The sequence below is a fragment of the Bos javanicus genome, chromosome X (assembly GCF_032452875.1).
Source record: "Bos javanicus breed banteng chromosome X, ARS-OSU_banteng_1.0, whole genome shotgun sequence".
Classification (NCBI taxonomy): domain Eukaryota; kingdom Metazoa; phylum Chordata; class Mammalia; order Artiodactyla; family Bovidae; genus Bos; species Bos javanicus.
Genome location: NC_083897.1, coordinates 10,682,466 through 10,701,512, shown reverse-complemented (window position 1 = coordinate 10,701,512; position 19,047 = coordinate 10,682,466). Strand labels below are relative to the sequence as shown.

General features: G+C 46.6%; 3 protein-coding genes across 3 annotated transcripts; all 3 read left to right on the top strand.

Annotated features, from left to right (window-relative positions):
- The first annotated feature begins 249 nt into the window (after positions 1–249).
- Positions 250–2,628, top strand: LOC133243343 (DDB1- and CUL4-associated factor 12-like protein 2). Its single transcript, XM_061410138.1, has one exon. It carries the CDS (start codon positions 323–325, stop codon positions 1,724–1,726), a length of 1,404 nt encoding a protein of 467 aa, XP_061266122.1. The 5' UTR covers positions 250–322; the 3' UTR covers positions 1,727–2,628.
- Positions 2,629–4,239: 1,611 nt separating this feature from the next.
- Positions 4,240–6,336, top strand: LOC133242521 (DDB1- and CUL4-associated factor 12-like protein 2). Its single transcript, XM_061408703.1, has one exon. The coding sequence runs from the start codon at positions 4,455–4,457 to the stop codon at positions 5,937–5,939; it is 1,485 nt and encodes a 494-aa protein (XP_061264687.1). The 5' UTR covers positions 4,240–4,454; the 3' UTR covers positions 5,940–6,336.
- A 2,143-nt stretch (positions 6,337–8,479) lies between these two features.
- LOC133243341 (DDB1- and CUL4-associated factor 12-like protein 2) lies at positions 8,480–10,612 on the top strand. The gene has a single exon (XM_061410137.1). The coding sequence runs from the start codon at positions 8,664–8,666 to the stop codon at positions 10,161–10,163; it is 1,500 nt and encodes a 499-aa protein (XP_061266121.1). The 5' UTR covers positions 8,480–8,663; the 3' UTR covers positions 10,164–10,612.
- The last annotated feature ends 8,435 nt before the right edge of the window (positions 10,613–19,047 follow it).

Genomic DNA, 19,047 nt, shown 5'->3' with positions numbered 1-19,047 from the left:
CCCCTCCGCCACGTCGGGAATCCAGGAGCACTGGTTCCGGGTGAATTTCAACCCCCGCCCCGAGGCTCCATCCACCCCTCCTTCCTGCCCCCTTTTGACTCCTCCCAGCCCGCCGCGTGCTACCTGGCCTCCCACGTCCGGCCCTCCCGCCGCCTGCGCCCCCTTGCGCTCGGCCCCCGCGTCGTCCTCGTCCCAAGTCGACTTCGCTCCCGCAGCCCTCGCCGCCGGCAGCATTTCCCCCATGCTCCGCTCGCCTGTCCGCGACTCCTCGCCCGGCTCGCCAGCCCTGTCTTCCCACGCCGCCCCCCGCCCGCCGCCCGGCATGGCCCCGGAGCAAACAGGTAACAAGAAGCGGGAAGAGCCGGCGCCCCAGAAGGCCGCAGAGGGCTCGTCGTCGCTGAGCTCGTCGTCGCCCGGCTCGTCGTCGCCGGGCTCGGCGGCGGTGCACGCAGACGGCCCGCAGCCTCCCACGAAGCCCAAGCGGATGGTGGTGCGGCGCTCACTGGTGGACTACCTGAGGGGGCGCGAGGTGGGCGCGCCGGGCCGCGCCGGGCTCTCAGGCTTCGATAGCGAGCTGCATGGCTTCGCGGTGCGGAAGCTGCCAGAGCTGCTGCGGGAGCACGAACTGTCCTTGGGCACCGTGGACAAGGTGTTCGCGTCGCAGTGGCTGAACGCCAGGCAGGTGGTGTGCGGTACCAAGTGCAACACGCTCTTCGTGGTGGACGTGCGGTCCAGCCAGGTAACGCGCATCCCCCTCATACGGGATCGTCGGCACCCGCCGGCCCGCGCCCAGCCGGGCTGCGGCATCCATGCGGTCCAGCTGAATCCCTCCAAGACACTGATGGCCACCAGGGGTGAGAACCCCAACAGCCTGGCCGTCTACTGGTTGCCAACGCTGGATCCCTTGTGCCTGGGCGACCACGGCCACAAAGACTGGATCTTCGCCATCGCCTGGATGAGCGACACGGTGGTGGTGAGCGGCTCCCGCGACGGCACCTTGGGCATCTGGAAGATAGACCCCGACGTATTCCGGCGCAATGCTGAAGGGCTCTCCGTGTATGCCCACATCCGTCCCGCGGAAGTGGAGGATGTCCCCAGGGCCGCCACCAACCGACGTAACTCCAAGGTGCGGGCTATGGCCTTCAGCGCCAAGAGGCAGGAGCTGGGAGCCGTGACCATGGATGGCTACTTCCACCTGTGGAAAGCCCAGAATACCCTGTCCAGGCTGTTGTCCATCAGGCTGCCTTACTGCAGAGAGAACGTGTGCCTGACCTTCTGTGGTGAGTTGTCCCTGTACGCGGTAGGCTCCCAGTCCCATGTCTCTTTCCTGGACCTGCGCCAGGGTCACCAGAGCATCCGGTACCTGTTTTCCCACGAGGGCAGCACGGGTGTGCGCTCCCTCAGCTTCTATGAGCACATGGTCACCGTGGGCACCGGCCACGGCTCTCTGCTCTTCTATGACATCCGCGCGCAGAAGTTCCTGGAGGAGAAGGTCTCGGACAGCCAGCACTCCTCTCCGCGGCCCACAGGGAGGAGGTTCAGGCTGATTTGTGGCAGAGGCTGGCTCAACCAAGATGACCTGCAGATGAACGACCTCAGTGCCTTGGCCGAGTTGCCCAATGCTCTCTACACCCATTGCTACAACTGGCCGGAGATGAAGCTCTTCGTCGCTGGCGGCCCTCTTCCTTCAATCCTCCGTGGGAACTATGCAGGCCTCTGGAGCTAGGGATGGCCGCCCTGTCCTCAAAGTGCCCAGATTTACCTTCCAGTCCCCTCCCACTTTTCTCCTATGCCCTGTGTTTGTGCTTTTGAGTCTGTGTGGCTTTTATCTTTCAGATTAAAAACTCCAGTTTACCTCTGCTTAGGGTATTAGGCGAAGAGAGATGGCGACCTAGACAGTGAGTTACCCTTCGGTCAGTCAAAATTTGGCTTTAACACTTTTATACACCTGGCCAATAGTGTCGTTTTGAATTATACAAAAAAATTTTGACGAATTCTTAGTTCTGTTTACTGTTTGAGTCATTTATGTATTCTCTCACTTTAATGCCTGGCAGTCACGGTTTTACAATTCTGTATATTTTCTTTTTCTGTTACCTGTATTATGATAATACTGTTTTGGTCGTTTTTCTTCACAGATAGATGGTATATTGAGAGTATTTTTTTTTTTTTAAAGAGTTTGTACATATGTTCTGGAAAGCTGGCTGTAGTATTATAGTGTTGTTCCAGTGGGAAGGTACATGCCAGTTTCTAGATTACCAGGTTTTGGAAGCATTCCATTTGCAAATTGTCATCTTCATGTTTGTAGTTTGTAAATTGTTGGTTCTAAACATGCTGTTTAAAAACGTCATTCATGGTGAAAACAAGATTGTCATACAATCTTGGGTTTTTTGGTACCAAAATCTCAATTGGTCAGAACACTTTAGGAATGCAAGGGTTCTGCTGATTGACTTTTCAGAAGTAATCTAAACACCCATTCTCTCTTTTAAGTTTTCCTGACCTGTTGTTAAATAGATAACGGAGTATATATTTTCTCGCTTTTTGCCTTAGTAGTATTAACACTTGTGAGTATATGTGAATGTTTGTTGTTTAAGGTACTTGCACAGTTTCAGTGCCATCATTCAAAATGGGTTCCATGAAAGAAAATGTAGAATGTATCACAGGCTAGGTAGAATGTATACTGGTCCTGATCCCGGGTATAGAACTGGATGTTTTTGCTTTTGCTGTTGTCAATACCAAATACTATACTTGAACATGCTTTAAAATTTCTACTTCCGCTTAACAAAGTCATAGGAAAAAACCGCAAAGAAGGAAAATGAACCCAGTCCCTACTTCTGAAAAAGACTGTTAGCTTGTAAAGTTAAATTTGTTAAGATTTTATTTTGTCAAGTTCAAAGATTCTTATCTAAAGTAGAATAAACAGATTGTTAAAAAGTTGTTGTGATGTTACGACTCTCAATACAGTAATACGCGATTATCAAGGATACAGGATGTTTATTCTAAGAAGATGGGCCAGAAAGTAAAAGTAAATGCCATTAGGTTGAAGAAAAGTACTTTGGAGCATAGACAAATACAAAACATGGTTTGTTAGGAAAACAGATTGTACTTCTCCCTATGTGAGAATACTGGAAGTGAGAAGAGAGACTGGCCTTTCCTCACAACTGGTCAGGTTGTGCTGCTGATCTTGCATTAGTGTTGTGGCATGTCTGGTTTTCCTTAAATACTTCAGCACTCAGATGTTGCCTTGGTGTCCATTACATGCTGTTCAATTGAAAATCTGAGCCAATTGAGTAATGTAATGAGTGATCCTAAAAGTAAGTTAAGAAATACAGTGGGGAAAAGCAGTTTTTGTTTACAGAGATTATGTTAACAGGGTTGTATAGTTGTTATATTGGAGAAGGAAATGGCCACCCACTCCAGTGTTCTTGCCTGGAGAATCCCAGGGACGGGGGAGCCTGGTGGGCTGCCGTCTATGGGGTCACAGAGAGTTGGACACGGCTGAAGTGACTTAGCACTTAGCATAGCACCAGCCTCCAGGCGCCATGTTTTTAACTGTGTAACTAAATGAGCCTGCCTCCGTAGGAGGCTGCCAGGGGGCTGGCTGCTCTGAGGAGGCCAAGAAAAGTATGGAACACCCACCTCCTAAGAATAAGCCTTCGCTCTGAACACTTATACTCTCATTTGTCCTTGTGGTCGCCTCCATCCCGAAAGCTCTTTATCTCCATGTTTGCTTGTGAAAATCTTGCCCATCCCGCAGGACCTCTCCCAGAGCCCCAGGGGACTACGCCGAAGCACCTGCCTCTGGAACTGAGAGTTGAGAACAGCACCAAAGTGCAGGAAGGGAGCTGCCCCTCCCCTTGACTATTCCTCTCCACGTTTTCCGGGCTCTGAGTTACAATGCACGCTGGCACCTCCAACCTAAACACACAGGCACATATATTTGGTTGAGTCTGTCTAGGTTCAAGCAGAAGCTGATTGGCTGCTGTCTGATGGTTGGCCAAATACCCCGTATTATTTAGTGGGGATTCAGGACAGGCCCACTTGGCCAGCTTGGGGTCCTGGAGCCAGGCCCCCAGCACATCCCAGGCTCATCGCACACAACCCCACAGGCGAAGTGCCCTCCCACGCACCAGCCCCCCAGCTGGCTCATCCCCCCCGCTTCTGCACCCCTCCCCCCCTCCGCCACGTCGGGAATCCAGGAGCGCTGGTTCCGGGTGAATTTCAACCCCCGCCCGGAGGCTCCATCCACCCCTCCTTCCTGCCCCCTTTTGACTCCTCCCAGCCCGCCGCGTGCTACCTGGCCTCCCACGTCCGGCCCTCCCGCCGCCTGCGCCCCCTTGCGCTCGGCCCCCGCGTCGTCCTCGTCCCAAGTCGACTTCGCTCCCGCAGCCCTCGCCGCCGGCAGCATTTCCCACCTGGAACCGCGTCGCCGCCGCCCTCGCTGCCGCGCGCCGCCCATGCTCCGCTCGCCTGTCCGCGACTCCTCGCCCGGCTCGCCAGCCCTGTCTTCCCACGCCGCCCCCCGCCCGCCGCCCGGCATGGCCCCGGAGCAAACAGGTAACAAGAAGCGGGAAGAGCCGGCGCCCCAGAAGGCCGCAGAGGGCTCGTCGTCGCTGAGCTCGTCGTCGCCGGGCTCGTCGTCGCCGGGCTCGGCGGCGGTGCACGCAGACGGCCCGCAGCCTCCCAAGAAGCCCAAGCGGATGGTGGTGCGGCGCTCACTGGTGGACTACCTGAGGGGGCGCGAGGTGGGCGCGCCGGGCCGCGCCGGGCTCTCAGGCTTCGATAGCGAGCTGCATGGCTTCGCGGTGCGGAAGCTGCCAGAGCTGCTGCGGGAGCGCGAACTGTCCTTGGGCACCGTGGACAAGGTGTTCGCGTCGCAGTGGCTGAACGCCAGGCAGGTGGTGTGCGGTACCAAGTGCAACACGCTCTTCGTGGTGGACGTGCGGTCCAGCCAGGTAACGCGCATCCCCCTCATACGGGATCGTCGGCACCCGCCGGCCCGCGCCCAGCCGGGCTGCGGCATCCATGCGGTCCAGCTGAATCCCTCCAAGACACTGATGGCCACCAGGGGTGAGAACCCCAACAGCCTGGCCGTCTACTGGTTGCCAACGCTGGATCCCTTGTGCCTGGGCGACCACGGCCACAAAGACTGGATCTTCGCCATCGCCTGGATGAGCGACACGGTGGTGGTGAGCGGCTCCCGCGACGGCACCTTGGGCATCTGGAAGATAGACCCCGACGTATTCCGGCGCAATGCTGAAGGGCTCTCCGTGTATGCCCACATCCGTCCCGTGGAAGTGGAGGATGTCCCCAGGGCCGCCACCAACCGACGTAACTCCAAGGTGCGGGCTATGGCCTTCAGCGCCAAGAGGCAGGAGCTGGGAGCCGTGACCATGGATGGCTACTTCCACCTGTGGAAAGCCCAGAATACCCTGTCCAGGCTGTTGTCCATCAGGCTGCCTTACTGCAGAGAGAACGTGTGCCTGACCTTCTGCGGTGAGTTGTCCCTGTACGCGGTAGGCTCCCAGTCCCATGTCTCTTTCCTGGACCTGCGCCAGGGTCACCAGAACATCCGGTACCTGTGCTCTCACGAGGGCAGCACGGGTGTGCGCTCCCTCAGCTTCTATGAGCACATGGTCACCGTGGGCACCGGCCACGGCTCTCTGCTCTTCTATGACATCCGCGCGCAGAAGTTCCTGGAGGAGAAGGTCTCGGACAGCCAGCACTCCTCTCCGCGGCCCACAGGGAGGAGGTTCAGGCTGATTTGTGGCAGAGGCTGGCTCAACCAAGATGACCTGCAGATGAACGACCTCAGTGCCTTGGCCGAGTTGCCCAATGCTCTCTACACCCATTGCTACAACTGGCCGGAGATGAAGCTCTTCGTCGCTGGCGGCCCTCTTCCTTCAATCCTCCGTGGGAACTATGCAGGCCTCTGGAGCTAGGGATGGCCGCCCTGTCCTCAAAGTGCCCAGATTTACCTTCCAGTCCCCTCCCACTTTTCTCCTATGCCCTGTGTTTGTGCTTTTGAGTCTGCGTGGCTTTTATCTTTCAGATTAAAAAACTCCAGTTTACCTCTGCTTAGGGTATTAGGCGAAGAGAGATGGCGACCTAGACAGTGAGTTACCCTTCGGTCAGTCAAAATTTGGCTTTAACACTTTTATACACCTGGCCAATAGTGTCGTTTTGAATTATACAAAAAAATTTTGACGAATTCTTAGTTCTGTTTACTGTTTGAGTCATTTATGTATTCTCTCACTTTAATGCCTGGCAGTCACGGTTTTACAATTCTGTATATTTTCTTTTTCTGTTACCTGTATTATGATAATACTGTTTTGGTCGTTTTTCTTCACAGATAGATGGTATATTGAGAGTATTTTTTTTTTTTAAAGAGTTTGTACATATGTTCTGGAAAGCTGGCTGTAGTATTATAGTGTTGTTCCAGTGGGAAGGTACATGCCAGTTTCTAGATTACCAGGTTTTGGAAGCATTCCATTTGCAAATTGTCATCTTCATGTTTGTAGTTTGTAAATTGTTGGTGTTAAACATGCTGTTTAAAAACGTCATTCATGGTGAAAACAAGATTGTCATACAATCTTGGGTTTTTTGGTACCAAAATCTCAATTGGTCAGAACACTTTAGGAATGCAAGGGTTCTGCTGATTGACTTTTCAGAAGTAATCTAAACACCCATTCTCTCTTTTAAGTTTTCCTGACCTGTTGTTAAATAGATAACGGAGTATATATTTTCTCGCTTTTTGCCTTAGTAGTATTAACACTTGTGAGTATATGTGAATGTTTGTTGTTTAAGGTACTTGCACAGTTTCAGTGCCATCATTCAAAATGGGTTCCATGTATGAAAATGTAGAATGTATCACAGGCTAGGTAGAATGTATACTGGTCCTGATCCCGGGTATAGAACTGGATATTTTTGCTTTTGCTGTTGTCAATACCAAATACTATACTTGAACATGCTTTAAAATTTCTACTTCCGCTTAACAAAGTCATAGGAAAAAACCGCAAAGAAGGAAAATGAACCCAGTCCCTACTTCTGAAAAAGACTGTTAGCTTGTAAAGTTAAATTTGTTAAGATTTTATTTTGTCAAGTTCAAAGATTCTTATCTGAAGTAGAATAAACAGATTGTTAAAAAGTTGTTGTGATGTTATGACTCTCAATACAGTAATACCCGATTTTCAAGGATACAGGATGTTTATTCTAAAAAGATGGGCCAGAAAGTAAAAGTAAATGCCATTAGGTTGAAGAAAAGTACTTTGGAGCATAGACAAATACAAAACATGGTTTGTTAGGAAAACAGATTGTACTTCTCCCTATGTGAGAATACTGGAAGTGAGAAGAGAGACTGGCCTTTCCTCACAACTGGCCAGGTTGTGCTGCTGATCTTGCATTAGTGTTGTGGCATGTCTGGTTTTCCTTAAATACTTCGGCACTCAGATGTTGCCTTGGTGTCCATTACATGCTGTTCAATTGAAAATCTGAGCCAATTGAGTAATGTAATGAGTGATCCTAAAAGTAAGTTAAGAAATACAGTGGGGAAAAGCAGTTTTTGTTTACAGAGATTATGTTAACAGGGTTGTATAGTTGTTATATTGGAGAAGGAAATGGCCACCCACTCCAGTGTTCTAGCCTGGAGAATCCCAGGGACGGGGGAGCCTGGTGGGCTGCCGTCTATGGGGTCACAGAGAGTTGGACACGGCTGAAGTGACTTAGCACTTAGCATAGCACCAGCCTCCAGGCGCCATGTTTTTAACTGTGTAACTAAATGAGCCTGCCTCCGTAGGAGGCTGCCAGGGGGCTGGCTGCTCTGAGGAGGCCAAGAAAAGTATGGAACACCCACCTCCTAAGAATAAGCCTTCGCTCTGAACACTTATACTCTCATTTGTCCTTGTGGTCGCCTCCATCCCGAAAGCTCTTTATCTCCATGTTTGCTTGTGAAAATCTTGCCCATCCCGCAGGACCTCTCCCAAAGCCCCAGGGGACTATGCCGAAGCACCTGCCTCTGGAACTGAGAGTTGAGAACAGCACCAAAGTGCAGGAAGGGAGCTGCCCCTCCCCTTGACTATTCCTCTCCACGTTTTCCGGGCTCTGAGTTACAATGCATGCTGGCACCTTCAACCTAAACACACAGGCACATACATTTGGTTGAGTCTGTCTAGGTTCAACCGGAAGCTGATTGGCTGCTGTCCGATGGTTGGCCAAATACCCTGTATTATTTAGTGGGGATTCGGGACAGGCCCACTTGGCCAGCTTGGGGTCCTGGAGCCAGGCCCCCAGCACATCCCAGGCTCATCGCACACAACCCCACAGGCGAAGTGCCCTCCCACGCAACAGCCCCCCAGCTGGCTCGTCCCCCCGCTTCTGCACCCCTCCCCCTCCGCCACGTCGGGAATCCAGGAGCACTGGTTCCGGGTGAATTTCAACCCCCGCCCCGAGGCTCCATCCACCCCTCCTTCCTGCCCCCTTTGACTCCTCCCAGCCCGCCGCGTGCTACCTGGCCTCCCACGTCCGGCCCTCCCGCCGCCTGCGCCCCCTTGCGCTCGGCCCCCGCGTCGTCCTCGTCCCAAGTCGACTTCGCTCCCGCAGCCCTCGCCGCCGGCAGCATTTCCCACCTGGAACCGCGTCGCCGCCGCCCTCGCTGCCGCGCGCCGCCCATGCTCCGCTCGCCTGTCCGCGACTCCTCGCCCGGCTCGCCAGCCCTGTCTTCCCACGCCGCCCCCCGCCCGCCGCCCGGCATGGCCCCGGAGCAAACAGGTAACAAGAAGCGGGAAGAGCCGGCGCCCCAGAAGGCCGCAGAGGGCTCGTCGTCGCTGAGCTCGTCGTCGCCCGGCTCGTCGTCGCCGGGTTCGGCGGCGGTGCACGCAGACGGCCCGCAGCCTCCCACGAAGCCCAAGCGGATGGTGGTGCGGCGCTCACTGGTGGACTACCTGAGGGGGCGCGAGGTGGGCGCGCCGGGCCGCGCCGGGCTCTCAGGCTTCGATAGCGAGCTGCATGGCTTCGCGGTGCGGAAGCTGCCAGAGCTGCTGCGGGAGCGCGAACTGTCCTTGGGCACCGTGGACAAGGTGTTCGCGTCGCAGTGGCTGAACGCCAGGCAGGTGGTGTGCGGTACCAAGTGCAACACGCTCTTCGTGGTGGACGTGCGGTCCAGCCACGTAACGCGCATCCCCCTCATACGGGATCGTGGGCACCCGCCGGCCCACGCCCAGCCGGGCTGCGGCATCCATGCGGTCCAGCTGAATCCCTCCAAGACGCTGCTGGCCACCGGGGGCGAGAACCCCAACAGCCTGGCCGTCTACTGGTTGCCAACGCTGGATCCCTTGTGCCTGGGCGACCATGGCCACAAAGACTGGATCTTCGCCATCGCCTGGATGAGCGACACGGTGGTGGTGAGCGGCTCCCGCGACGGCACCTTGGGCATCTGGAAGATAGACCCCGACGTATTCCGGAGCAGCATCGCCTGGCGCAATGCTGCAGGGCTCTCCGTGTATGCCCACATCCGTCCCGCGGAAGTGGAGGATGTCCCCAGGGCCGCCACCAACCCACGTAACTGCAAGGTGCGGGCTGTGGCCTTCGGCGCCAAGAGGCAGGAGCTGGGAGCCGTGACCATGGATGGCTACTTCCACCTGTGGAAAGCCCAGAATACCTTGTCCAGGCTGTTGTCCATCAGGCTGCCTTACTGCAGAGAGAACGTGTGCCTGACCTACTGCGATGAGTTGTCCCTGTACGCGGTAGGCTCCCAGTCCCATGTCTCTTTCCTGGACCTGCGCCAGGGTCACCAGAGCATCCGGTACCTGTGCTCCCGCGAGGGCGGCACGGGTGTGCGCTCTCTCAGCTTCTATGAGCACATCGTCACCATGGGCACCGGCCAGGGCTCTCTGCTCTTCTATGACATCCGCGCGCAGAAGTTCCTGGAGGAGAAGGTCTCGGACAGCCAGCACTCCTCTCCGCGGCCCACAGGGCGGAGGTTCAGGCTGATTTGTGGCAGAGGCTGGCTCAACCAAGATGACCTGCAGATGAACGACCTCAGTGCCTTGGCCGAGTTGCCCAATGCTCTCTACACCCATTGCTACAACTGGCCGGAGATGAAGCTCTTCGTCGCTGGCGGCCCTCTTCCTTCAAACCTCCGTGGGAACTATGCAGGCCTCTGGAGCTAAGGATGGCCACCCTGTCCTCAAAGTGCCCAGATTTACCTTCCAGTCCCCTCCCACTTTTCTCCTTTGCCCTGTGTTTGTGCTTTTGAGTCTGCGTGGCTTTTATCTTTCAGATTAAAAAACTCCAGTTTACCTCTGCTTAGGGTATTAGGCGAAGAGAGATGGCGACCTAGACAGTGAGTTACCCTTCGGTCAGTCAAAATTTGGCTTTAACACTTTTATACACCTGGCCAATAGTGTCGTTTTGAATTATACAAAAAAATTTTGACGAATTCTTAGTTCTGTTTACTGTTTGAGTCATTTATGTATTCTCTCACTTTAATGCCTGGCAGTCACGGTTTTACAATTCTGTATATTTTCTTTTTCTGTTACCTGTATTATGATAATACTGTTTTGGTCGTTTTTCATCACAGATAGATGGTATATTGAGAGTTTTTTTTGTTTTTTTTTTTTTTTTTAAAGTTTGTACATGTGTTCTGGAAAGCTGGCTGTAGTATTATAGTGTTGTTCCAGTGGGAAGGTACATGCCAGTTTCTAGATTACCAGGTTTTGGAAGCATTCCATTTGCAAATTGTCATCTTCATGTTTGTAGTTTGTAAATTGTTGGTTCTAAACATGCTGTTTAAAAACGTCATTCATGGTGAAAACAAGATTGTCATACAATCTTGGGTTTTTTGGTACCAAAATCTCAATTGGTCAGAACACTTTAGGAATGCAAGGGTTCTGCTTATTGACTTTTCAGAAGTAATCTAAACACCCATTCTCTCTTTTAAGTTTTCCTGACCTGTTGTTAAATAGATAACGGAGTATATATTTTCTCGCTTTTTGCCTTAGTAGTATTAACACTTGTGAGTATATGTGAATGTTTGTTGTTTAAGGTACTTGCACAGTTTCAGTGCCATCATTCAAAATGGGTTCCATGTATGAAAATGTAGAATGTATCACAGGCTAGGTAGAATGTATACTGGTCCTGATCCCGGGTATAGAACTGGATGTTTTTGCTTTTGCTGTTGTCAATACCAAATACTATACTTGAACATGCTTTAAAATTTCTACTTCCGCTTAACAAAGTCATAGGAAAAAACCGCAAAGAAGGAAAATGAACCCAGTCCCTACTTCTGAAAAAGACTGTTAGCTTGTAAAGTTAAATTTGTTAAGATTTTATTTTGTCAAGTTCAAAGATTCTTATCTGAAGTAGAATAAACAGATTGTTAAAAAATTGTTGTGAAGTTACGACTCTCAATACAGTAATACCCGATTTTCAAGGATACAGGATGTTTATTCTAAAAAGATGGGCCAGAAAGTAAAAGTAAATGCCATTAGGTTGAAGAAAAGTACTTTGGAGCATAGACAAATACAAAACATGGTTTGTTAGGAAAACAGATTGTACTTCTCCCTATGTGAGAATACTGGAAGTGAGAAGAGAGACTGGCCTTTCCTCACAACTGGCCAGGTTGTGCTGCTGATCTTACATTAGTGTTGTGGCATGTCTGGTTTTCCTTAAATACTTCGGCACTCAGATGTTGCCTTGGTGTCCATTACATGCTGTTCAGTTGAAAATCTGAGCCAATTGAGTAATGTAATGAGTGATCCTAAAAGTAAGTTAAGAAATACAGTGGGGGAAAAGCAGTTTTTGTTTACAGAGATTATGTTAACAGGGTTGTATAGTTGTTATATTGGAGAAGGAAATGGCCACCCACTCCAGTGTTCTTGCCTGGAAAATTCCATGGAAGGAAGAGCCTGGTAGGCTACAGTCCATGGGGTCGCAAAGAGTTGGACACAACTGAGCAACTTCACCTTCTTTCTTTCTCTAGTTCCTTTTGGAGAAGGAAATGGCAACCTATTCCAGTGTTCTTTCCTGGAGAATCCTATGGACAGAGGGTCCTGGTGGGCTACTGTCTATGGGGTTGCAAAAGTCGGACACTACTAAGCAACTAACACACATATAGTTGTTATATGCGCTTCCCAGCTGACACTAGTGGTGAAGAACTAGCTTGTCATTGCAGGAGATGTAAGAGACGTGGGTTTGATCCCTGGGTTGGGAAGATCCCCTGGAGAAGGAAATGGCAACCCACTCCAATATTGTTGCCTGAAGAATCCCATGGACAGAGGAGCCTGGAAGGCTACAGTCCATGGGGTTGCGAAGAAGCGAATTAGCATAGTTGTTATATAGCAATAAAATGTATTTGTATGCATTTATGTGTCTCCAACTCAGTTGTAAATGTCTTAAGAGCAGAGAATATAACTGTCATTTTTATATTCTCAAATTTCTCCACTAATGCCTAGTAAAATCATAGGCAATCAGTAAATATTTACCGAATGAATGTACTTGCCTCTAGAAATCTAAAGTTCAATGCATAAATACATAAAATTTTGGCTGTTAAATAATATGGAATCCTGTTGTATTTTCCTGTCTTTTTACCGTAAGTGAAAGTCACTCCATCGTGTCTGACTCTGTGGCCCCATGGAGTATACAGTCCATGGAATTCTCCAGGCCAGAATACTGGAGTGGGTAGGTGTTCCCTTCTGCAGGGGATCTTCCCAACTCAGGAATCGAACCAGGGTCTCCTGCATGGCAGGCAGATTCTGTACCAGCCGAGCTACCAGGGAAGCGTCCCCGTCCCCTGCTTTTTTTTTTTTTTTTTTTTTTACCATAACATTTACCCTAATTCATTTCTGGTGAGACCATGGTGCTTATCCATTCATAAGCTTTCCATATGTGATACCAGAAGATAAAGGAAAATGTATACGTTTTAGATGCCATTGGAATTATGTATTTTCACCTGCAGATACTTATATTTGAAGATTTCTTTAAAATACTTTGCTTTTTACAAAGCTAAGTTTTGAAAGATCTTTTTTTGTAGGCAGTTTCTGTTTTTCCTTTGTGTGTGTATATTTACTAAAAAGTTCTTTAGATATTACCCAAAAACTTCACCTAAGTACTCACTGCCTGTCTTCTTGTAGGTTATAGGGTATTTTTATGGTTCTTCATCATTGTTTGGGGACATTGGGCGAACATTTTCGGAGGAAATGACACTTTCTATGTGAGGTGATATTTTAAACAAATAGAAGGAACGTCTCCCAATTTTTTCCTGTTGCTTAGCCCTTAACTTCATCACTGACTCCCTCAGTGTTCTCATGATTTAGGGTGTTATCTCCTTCATGTCAGATCACATGGCTGGCCCTTAAAAAACTAGATAGCCTAACTCTGTATTTATATTAGTAGAAGTTCAATTATTTTAAATATTTTCTAGTTCCGGGTAAATGCGATTTACTGGAGTACAATTAACTGTGTAACCTACAAGGGTGAAATAATTAAAAAAGTAACCATGCCAGCATTTCAAGAAACACATACATACAGTTTGCTTAAAACAAGGGAGTACATGGCTGTAAGTACAAACTACCTATCACTGTTGCCTGGAAAAATTAGTTAACTTATAACAATACATAAAAAAGTTTAATTCCATTTATCCCTAACTACATATTCCTCCCCAAGCTTGTTGCCGACTCAAAAAATATGTGTTCCTCCCCTTTACTCTCTAGATGAGATAATTTCTAAATTTTCTTTAAAAAGGAGAGAGAATTTACTAATCAAGGATATCCACTGAAATAAACTGAGATGACTACTCTGGAAAAAATTCATCTGTTAAATACACTGTAGCTTAAATGATAAACAAAATCGAATTCTCTGGAGTTTGATTTTTTATCTGACTGTACTGCATGTTGAACAAGTTGTCAAAATTTTTCCATTAATTGCCAGTTTATAGTCATATTAGAAAGCAATTCATAAAGCCCCCCTGCCTCCCGGATGTTTTACTGACAGCTTCCTCATCTCTGCTTGGGTAACCCAACTATATTAAACATGTCACTATATGAGCTGCTCAGGAATGCAGTTCAGTGAGAACAACATGTACTTAAGTGAAAGCTGCTGCTGCTGCTAAGTCGCTTCAGTCCTGTCCAACTCTGTGCGACCCCATAGACAGCAGCCCACCAGGCTCTTCCATCCCTGGGATTCTTCAGGCAAGAACAGTAGAGTGGGTTGCCATTTCCTTCTCCAATGCATGCATGAATGCTAAGTCGCTTCAGTTGTGTCCGACTCTATGCGACCCTATGGACAGCAGCCCACCAGGCTCCTCTGTCCACAGGATTCTCTAGGCAAGAATACTGGAGTGGGTTGCCATTTCCTTCTCCATTTAAGTGAAAGAAAGGCTGCAGAGTCCATAGGTGTTTAAGGGATGCTATTTTAAGAGCTGCTGAAAAGGGTTGCCTGAAAGTATTTCCCCTTCTTGGCCGGCTGCAAACCCAGAAACATTGAGCATTGGAAGGTGGCATCATTAAAGGACAGTGTGTTTACAGGAAGTTGCCATGACCCTCAAGTCTCAACTCAGACCTACCGAAACAATTTACTTCCAAAAACACCATTTTATCTGAGTGTTTTCAAATTAATCCATTCAGACACAAAAATGAGAGCAACAACAAAACAGGACATCTGCCATAAAGGTTGATGATACAGCTGAGGTGAAAGATACCTGATTCACTAGTTGTAAAAATTCGCTAATGAAAAGAAAAGGTAAATAGAGTATTAAGGATATTTACTAAGTACTATGAGAAAATGGGAAAAATAAGAATGAATTCTGCTAGAAAGGACATGAGGAGCTCCCAGAAGATAGAATACTAGAGCTGGGTCTGGAAAATAAAATAACGGTGGAGAGGGAATATTGGTTTGAAAGTATATTGTGAGTGCCTGGAATGTACATACATACTAGAATGTTACAGTTGGACCTGGTACAATTTGAAATGTGTGTGGAGTTTCTAGATAGGAATGGCTGGTTGGTAGTTAGAAATACAGTTCTGAAGCTCGTAAAAGAAGTTAAGGCTAGAGATACAGATATAGATAGAAATGGTACTTGAAAGAGACTGAGGGGTGTAGGATCTCAGAAGTTAGGTCTTCTGATTCTCATTCCAAAACTCACCCATATATATAGATGTGCAGACCTATATGCATTACTACATGTCTGGTGGGCTTCCCAGCTGGCTTAGTGGTAAGGAATCCACCTGCCAGTGCAAGAGATGTGGGTTCTATCCCTTGCTCAGGAAGATACCCTGGAGTAGGAAATGGAAACCCACTCTAGGATTCTTGCCTGGAAAATCCCATGGACAGAGGAGCCTAGCAGGCTACAGTCCATGGGGTCACAGAGTCAAACACGACTGATTGTGCACACATGCACATGCACATGCACACACACACACACACACAGATATCTGGCACATACTAGGCAATTAATGACTTGTACATGGATGGCCAATGAATGTTTGTTTTGTGGATATTAAACACTACTTCGTCCCCCCCCCCTCCAAAATAACATTTCATCATTTCTCTTGGTAATGATCAATTTTTAAATTTCCCCAGTGCAATCATATTGACCAAAGATGATCGGGGAAGTCTACCAAAGGTTGCTGTTTTAAGTAAAGAAAAATCTATATTTTGGTTAGATGTTTTTACATCCTTTCTAGAATGTAGGTCATTCTACAGCTGGGCAAGAAGAAAAATAAATATTGATGATACTTTCCGTACAAATGACTTTTTTGTTTTTCCATTTTGGAGGTACAGTTCACTGAAGCAAACACATTGATGATGTCAATGAGAGTTATGGTGCTATTTTCACCTTTTCTAATGCCATTATTGTGCCATTCTCTGTTTCAACCTAAGGCATTCATGTTTCATGTTGATTAAATTTTAACATCTAAATTGCCCTTTTATGTCACGCACAAATGATAAACTTGAATATTCCAGTCAGAGGGCAGCAACTTTAGTTTCCTCTAAGCTCCTAGTAAATTCATCAAATAATATCCCCCAGCACCTTAGATATGGTTCATTGTTTTTCCTGCTTCCTTACTAACCCAGAGGTACAGGATTGAGTGTGACTTTTGTTTTTGAATTATGCCATGTATGACTAAAAGTAGACCCTGTTTTACACAATAGATGACATTCCTGGACTTATGTACATGAAGCACATTCTTAAAAATGGAATCACATATTTCCTCACTGATTAACATTATAATTTTAGAAGTGTCATCTTGATTATGGATTGATTTCCAATTGACAGTGGTTTCTAACATGTTGCCACTGCCTCCACCTCTGAGACAAGTACTTCAAGTCCTCAAATAAATGCTAAGTGATGTAATGGAACCCCCTATTTCAAAGAATATGAAAGCATACTTTCAGAATGTGATAAATTAAGTCTTATTTCATTTGCATAGAAAATAGGGTTTCTTAAAATAGGACATCCTGTAATTTGATTTGCTCTGTATACATTTATCACCAGCCAGAGAAAATTCTACATCTTTATATGTTATGCCTAACAGCTTCCTTCTTTCTTTTTCTCTGGCCTTTCTTTATGACTATTACCCTAAGAAAAGGTGTTTGGCTTATTGCAACTCCCAGGGGATGATAAATAATGCTTTGTTTTTCCTTACTACTTTAAACTTTTAAAAACTTTGGATATTTAAGTCAGTTTTTTAAAAGATGGCTTCAGCAGCATCATGTGAAGTCTGACTGTCCCTCCAGAAATAATAATATAAAATGTTTCCTTGGTTGCCTTCTTAATGATCAGGGATTTTCTTAATTATTTTTTTTCCACTCTGGTAAAACACACACAACATACAATTTATCATCTTACACATTTTTAAGTGTACACTTCAGTACTCTTAAGTATATTTGCATTGTGCAACTAATCTCCAGGACTTTGACATCTTGCAAAACTGAAACTCTATACATACTAAACAAAATTTTTCCATTCCTACCTCCCCACCAACTCCTGGCAACTGCCATTCCACTTTCTCTCTGAGTTTGACTATTCTAGCTAGCTCATATAAGTAGAATCAATCAATATTTACCTTTTTTGTAAGCTAATTTATTTCACTTAATAAAATTTCCTTAAGGGTCATCCGTGTTGTATCATGTCAACACTTTCTTCCTTTTAAACACTAAATGGTATTCCATTGTCTGTATATACTACATTGTACTTATCCATCCATTTGTTGATGGACACTGGATGGACTCTTGGCTGTTGTGAATAATGCTGCTATGAACCTAAGAGTCTTCTAGACTCTGCTTTCAGCTATTTTGGATAGATACCAAAAATGCAAATGCTGAATCTTATGGTAATTCTGTTTTTGATTTCTGTTTTCCATAGTAGCTATACCATTTTACATTCCTACTAACAGTGCACAAGTGTTCCAATTTCTCCATAGCTTCAACAACATTTATTTTCTGTTTTTCTTTTTCTTAGACAGTGACATCTTCATGGGGTGTGAGATGTCAGGGGCTGTTTTTAAACTCATTTCAATTTATAACTGATTATACAAACATCCCAGCCCAACCCTTAAGTGTTAATAGTATGCTACATGTGGAACAGAATATAAACCTATGATTATTTTGGGGAGGAATCATGAGTTAGGGGCAAGGGAGTTTTGAAATATATCAAACATATAGAAAATCTGTTTTCTTTATATATTTTTTCTTTAAAAGGTCTACTAGGTTGGATAATTTGAAATTTAGAGTTTGAATTACCACTTGAAAAAATTCTCAATACATTTAATCGCTAATTTATTTATTTGAACACATCTAATATTCCTAACTAGATGTAAGGGAAAAGTTATACCTTAATTGTTATCATTGGTGTTATCATTTCAAGGGAAATACCTATAGTAAAATTTAGTTTCAGAAGTAACTGGTAATTATATTCTGCCCAAGGATATAAGTTTCTTACAATTGACCTTAGCCTAAAGTTTCTTAGGCGTGTCTTGGGAAATAAAGTAAGTTATAAATAGAGGAAATGTCACTTTCAGTGGCAGTTGATGGAGCAAAACATCATAGAAAGTTTCAACACCTGAAACGAATTTTAAACTCAGAGTGTACTGCTAGAAAATCTGTTTTAAATAATGGATGAAACAAACTACCTCTTGCTATCCAGTCTGTTCTACAGGTCAGATTACATAACCAACAAGAAGCTATTGAACCTCTCAGTATATAACTGAATATTTTCAGCAAGTAACTATTCTAAAATGGCCATCTTAAAATATTGTGTATTTGGAAAGATCTAGTCTCCTTCTAGACCCTTAAAATTTTGCTGCTTTTATTATCAGAAAAGTATATTGGAATATATAAAGGTGGAATGCCAAGAAATTTTTAATCTCTTCGATTGGCCATCTATATTTACAAATCTTGCAGCGTTTCAAAATGGCTAGCAGCTTTTCCTGTTCTAAAGATCTCTTTAAAGCCAATCCCCAAATTTTATATTTTATCACACTTCACTCTCACTACTGATTTACTCGTATATTTCTAATATTGCAAGCATTTTGCAAAACCATGTTTTAAATGTTGAATCTTTACTCCTCAATAAAGTGCATGGCATAATAAATGCCTGATATATTTTGAACAAATTGATTTGTAAATGAGATTTATTTGGCTTTCTTGATGGGTAGGAGCATCTCACTTCGTTATAAATGAGAACTGTAACATCTGTGTGTGTGTGTGTATACATATATATATACATATATATAAAATGAAGTTTGATATTTTTCATATACACTCTTCTAGGTATTCTTGCTAAGATTCTTTTTACCTTCAAGACTCGGTATATTGGATTAAGAGATGGGATTCTCCTTAGTATATTCTAATTAGTGGGTGCTAGACATTCTTTTGAACTCACTGTAATGGACCATGCACAATCGCGCCGGCTGCTGCGACAGACCGCTCAGAAGCATGGCCTAGAGGAGCTACCCCTCGACCAAGGTCAGGGGCAGCGACCGAGAGTGCCAGGCTGCGTCTGCAGAGGAGGGGCCGAGAGGAGCTACCCCACGCCCGATGTCAGGGTGGTGGCTG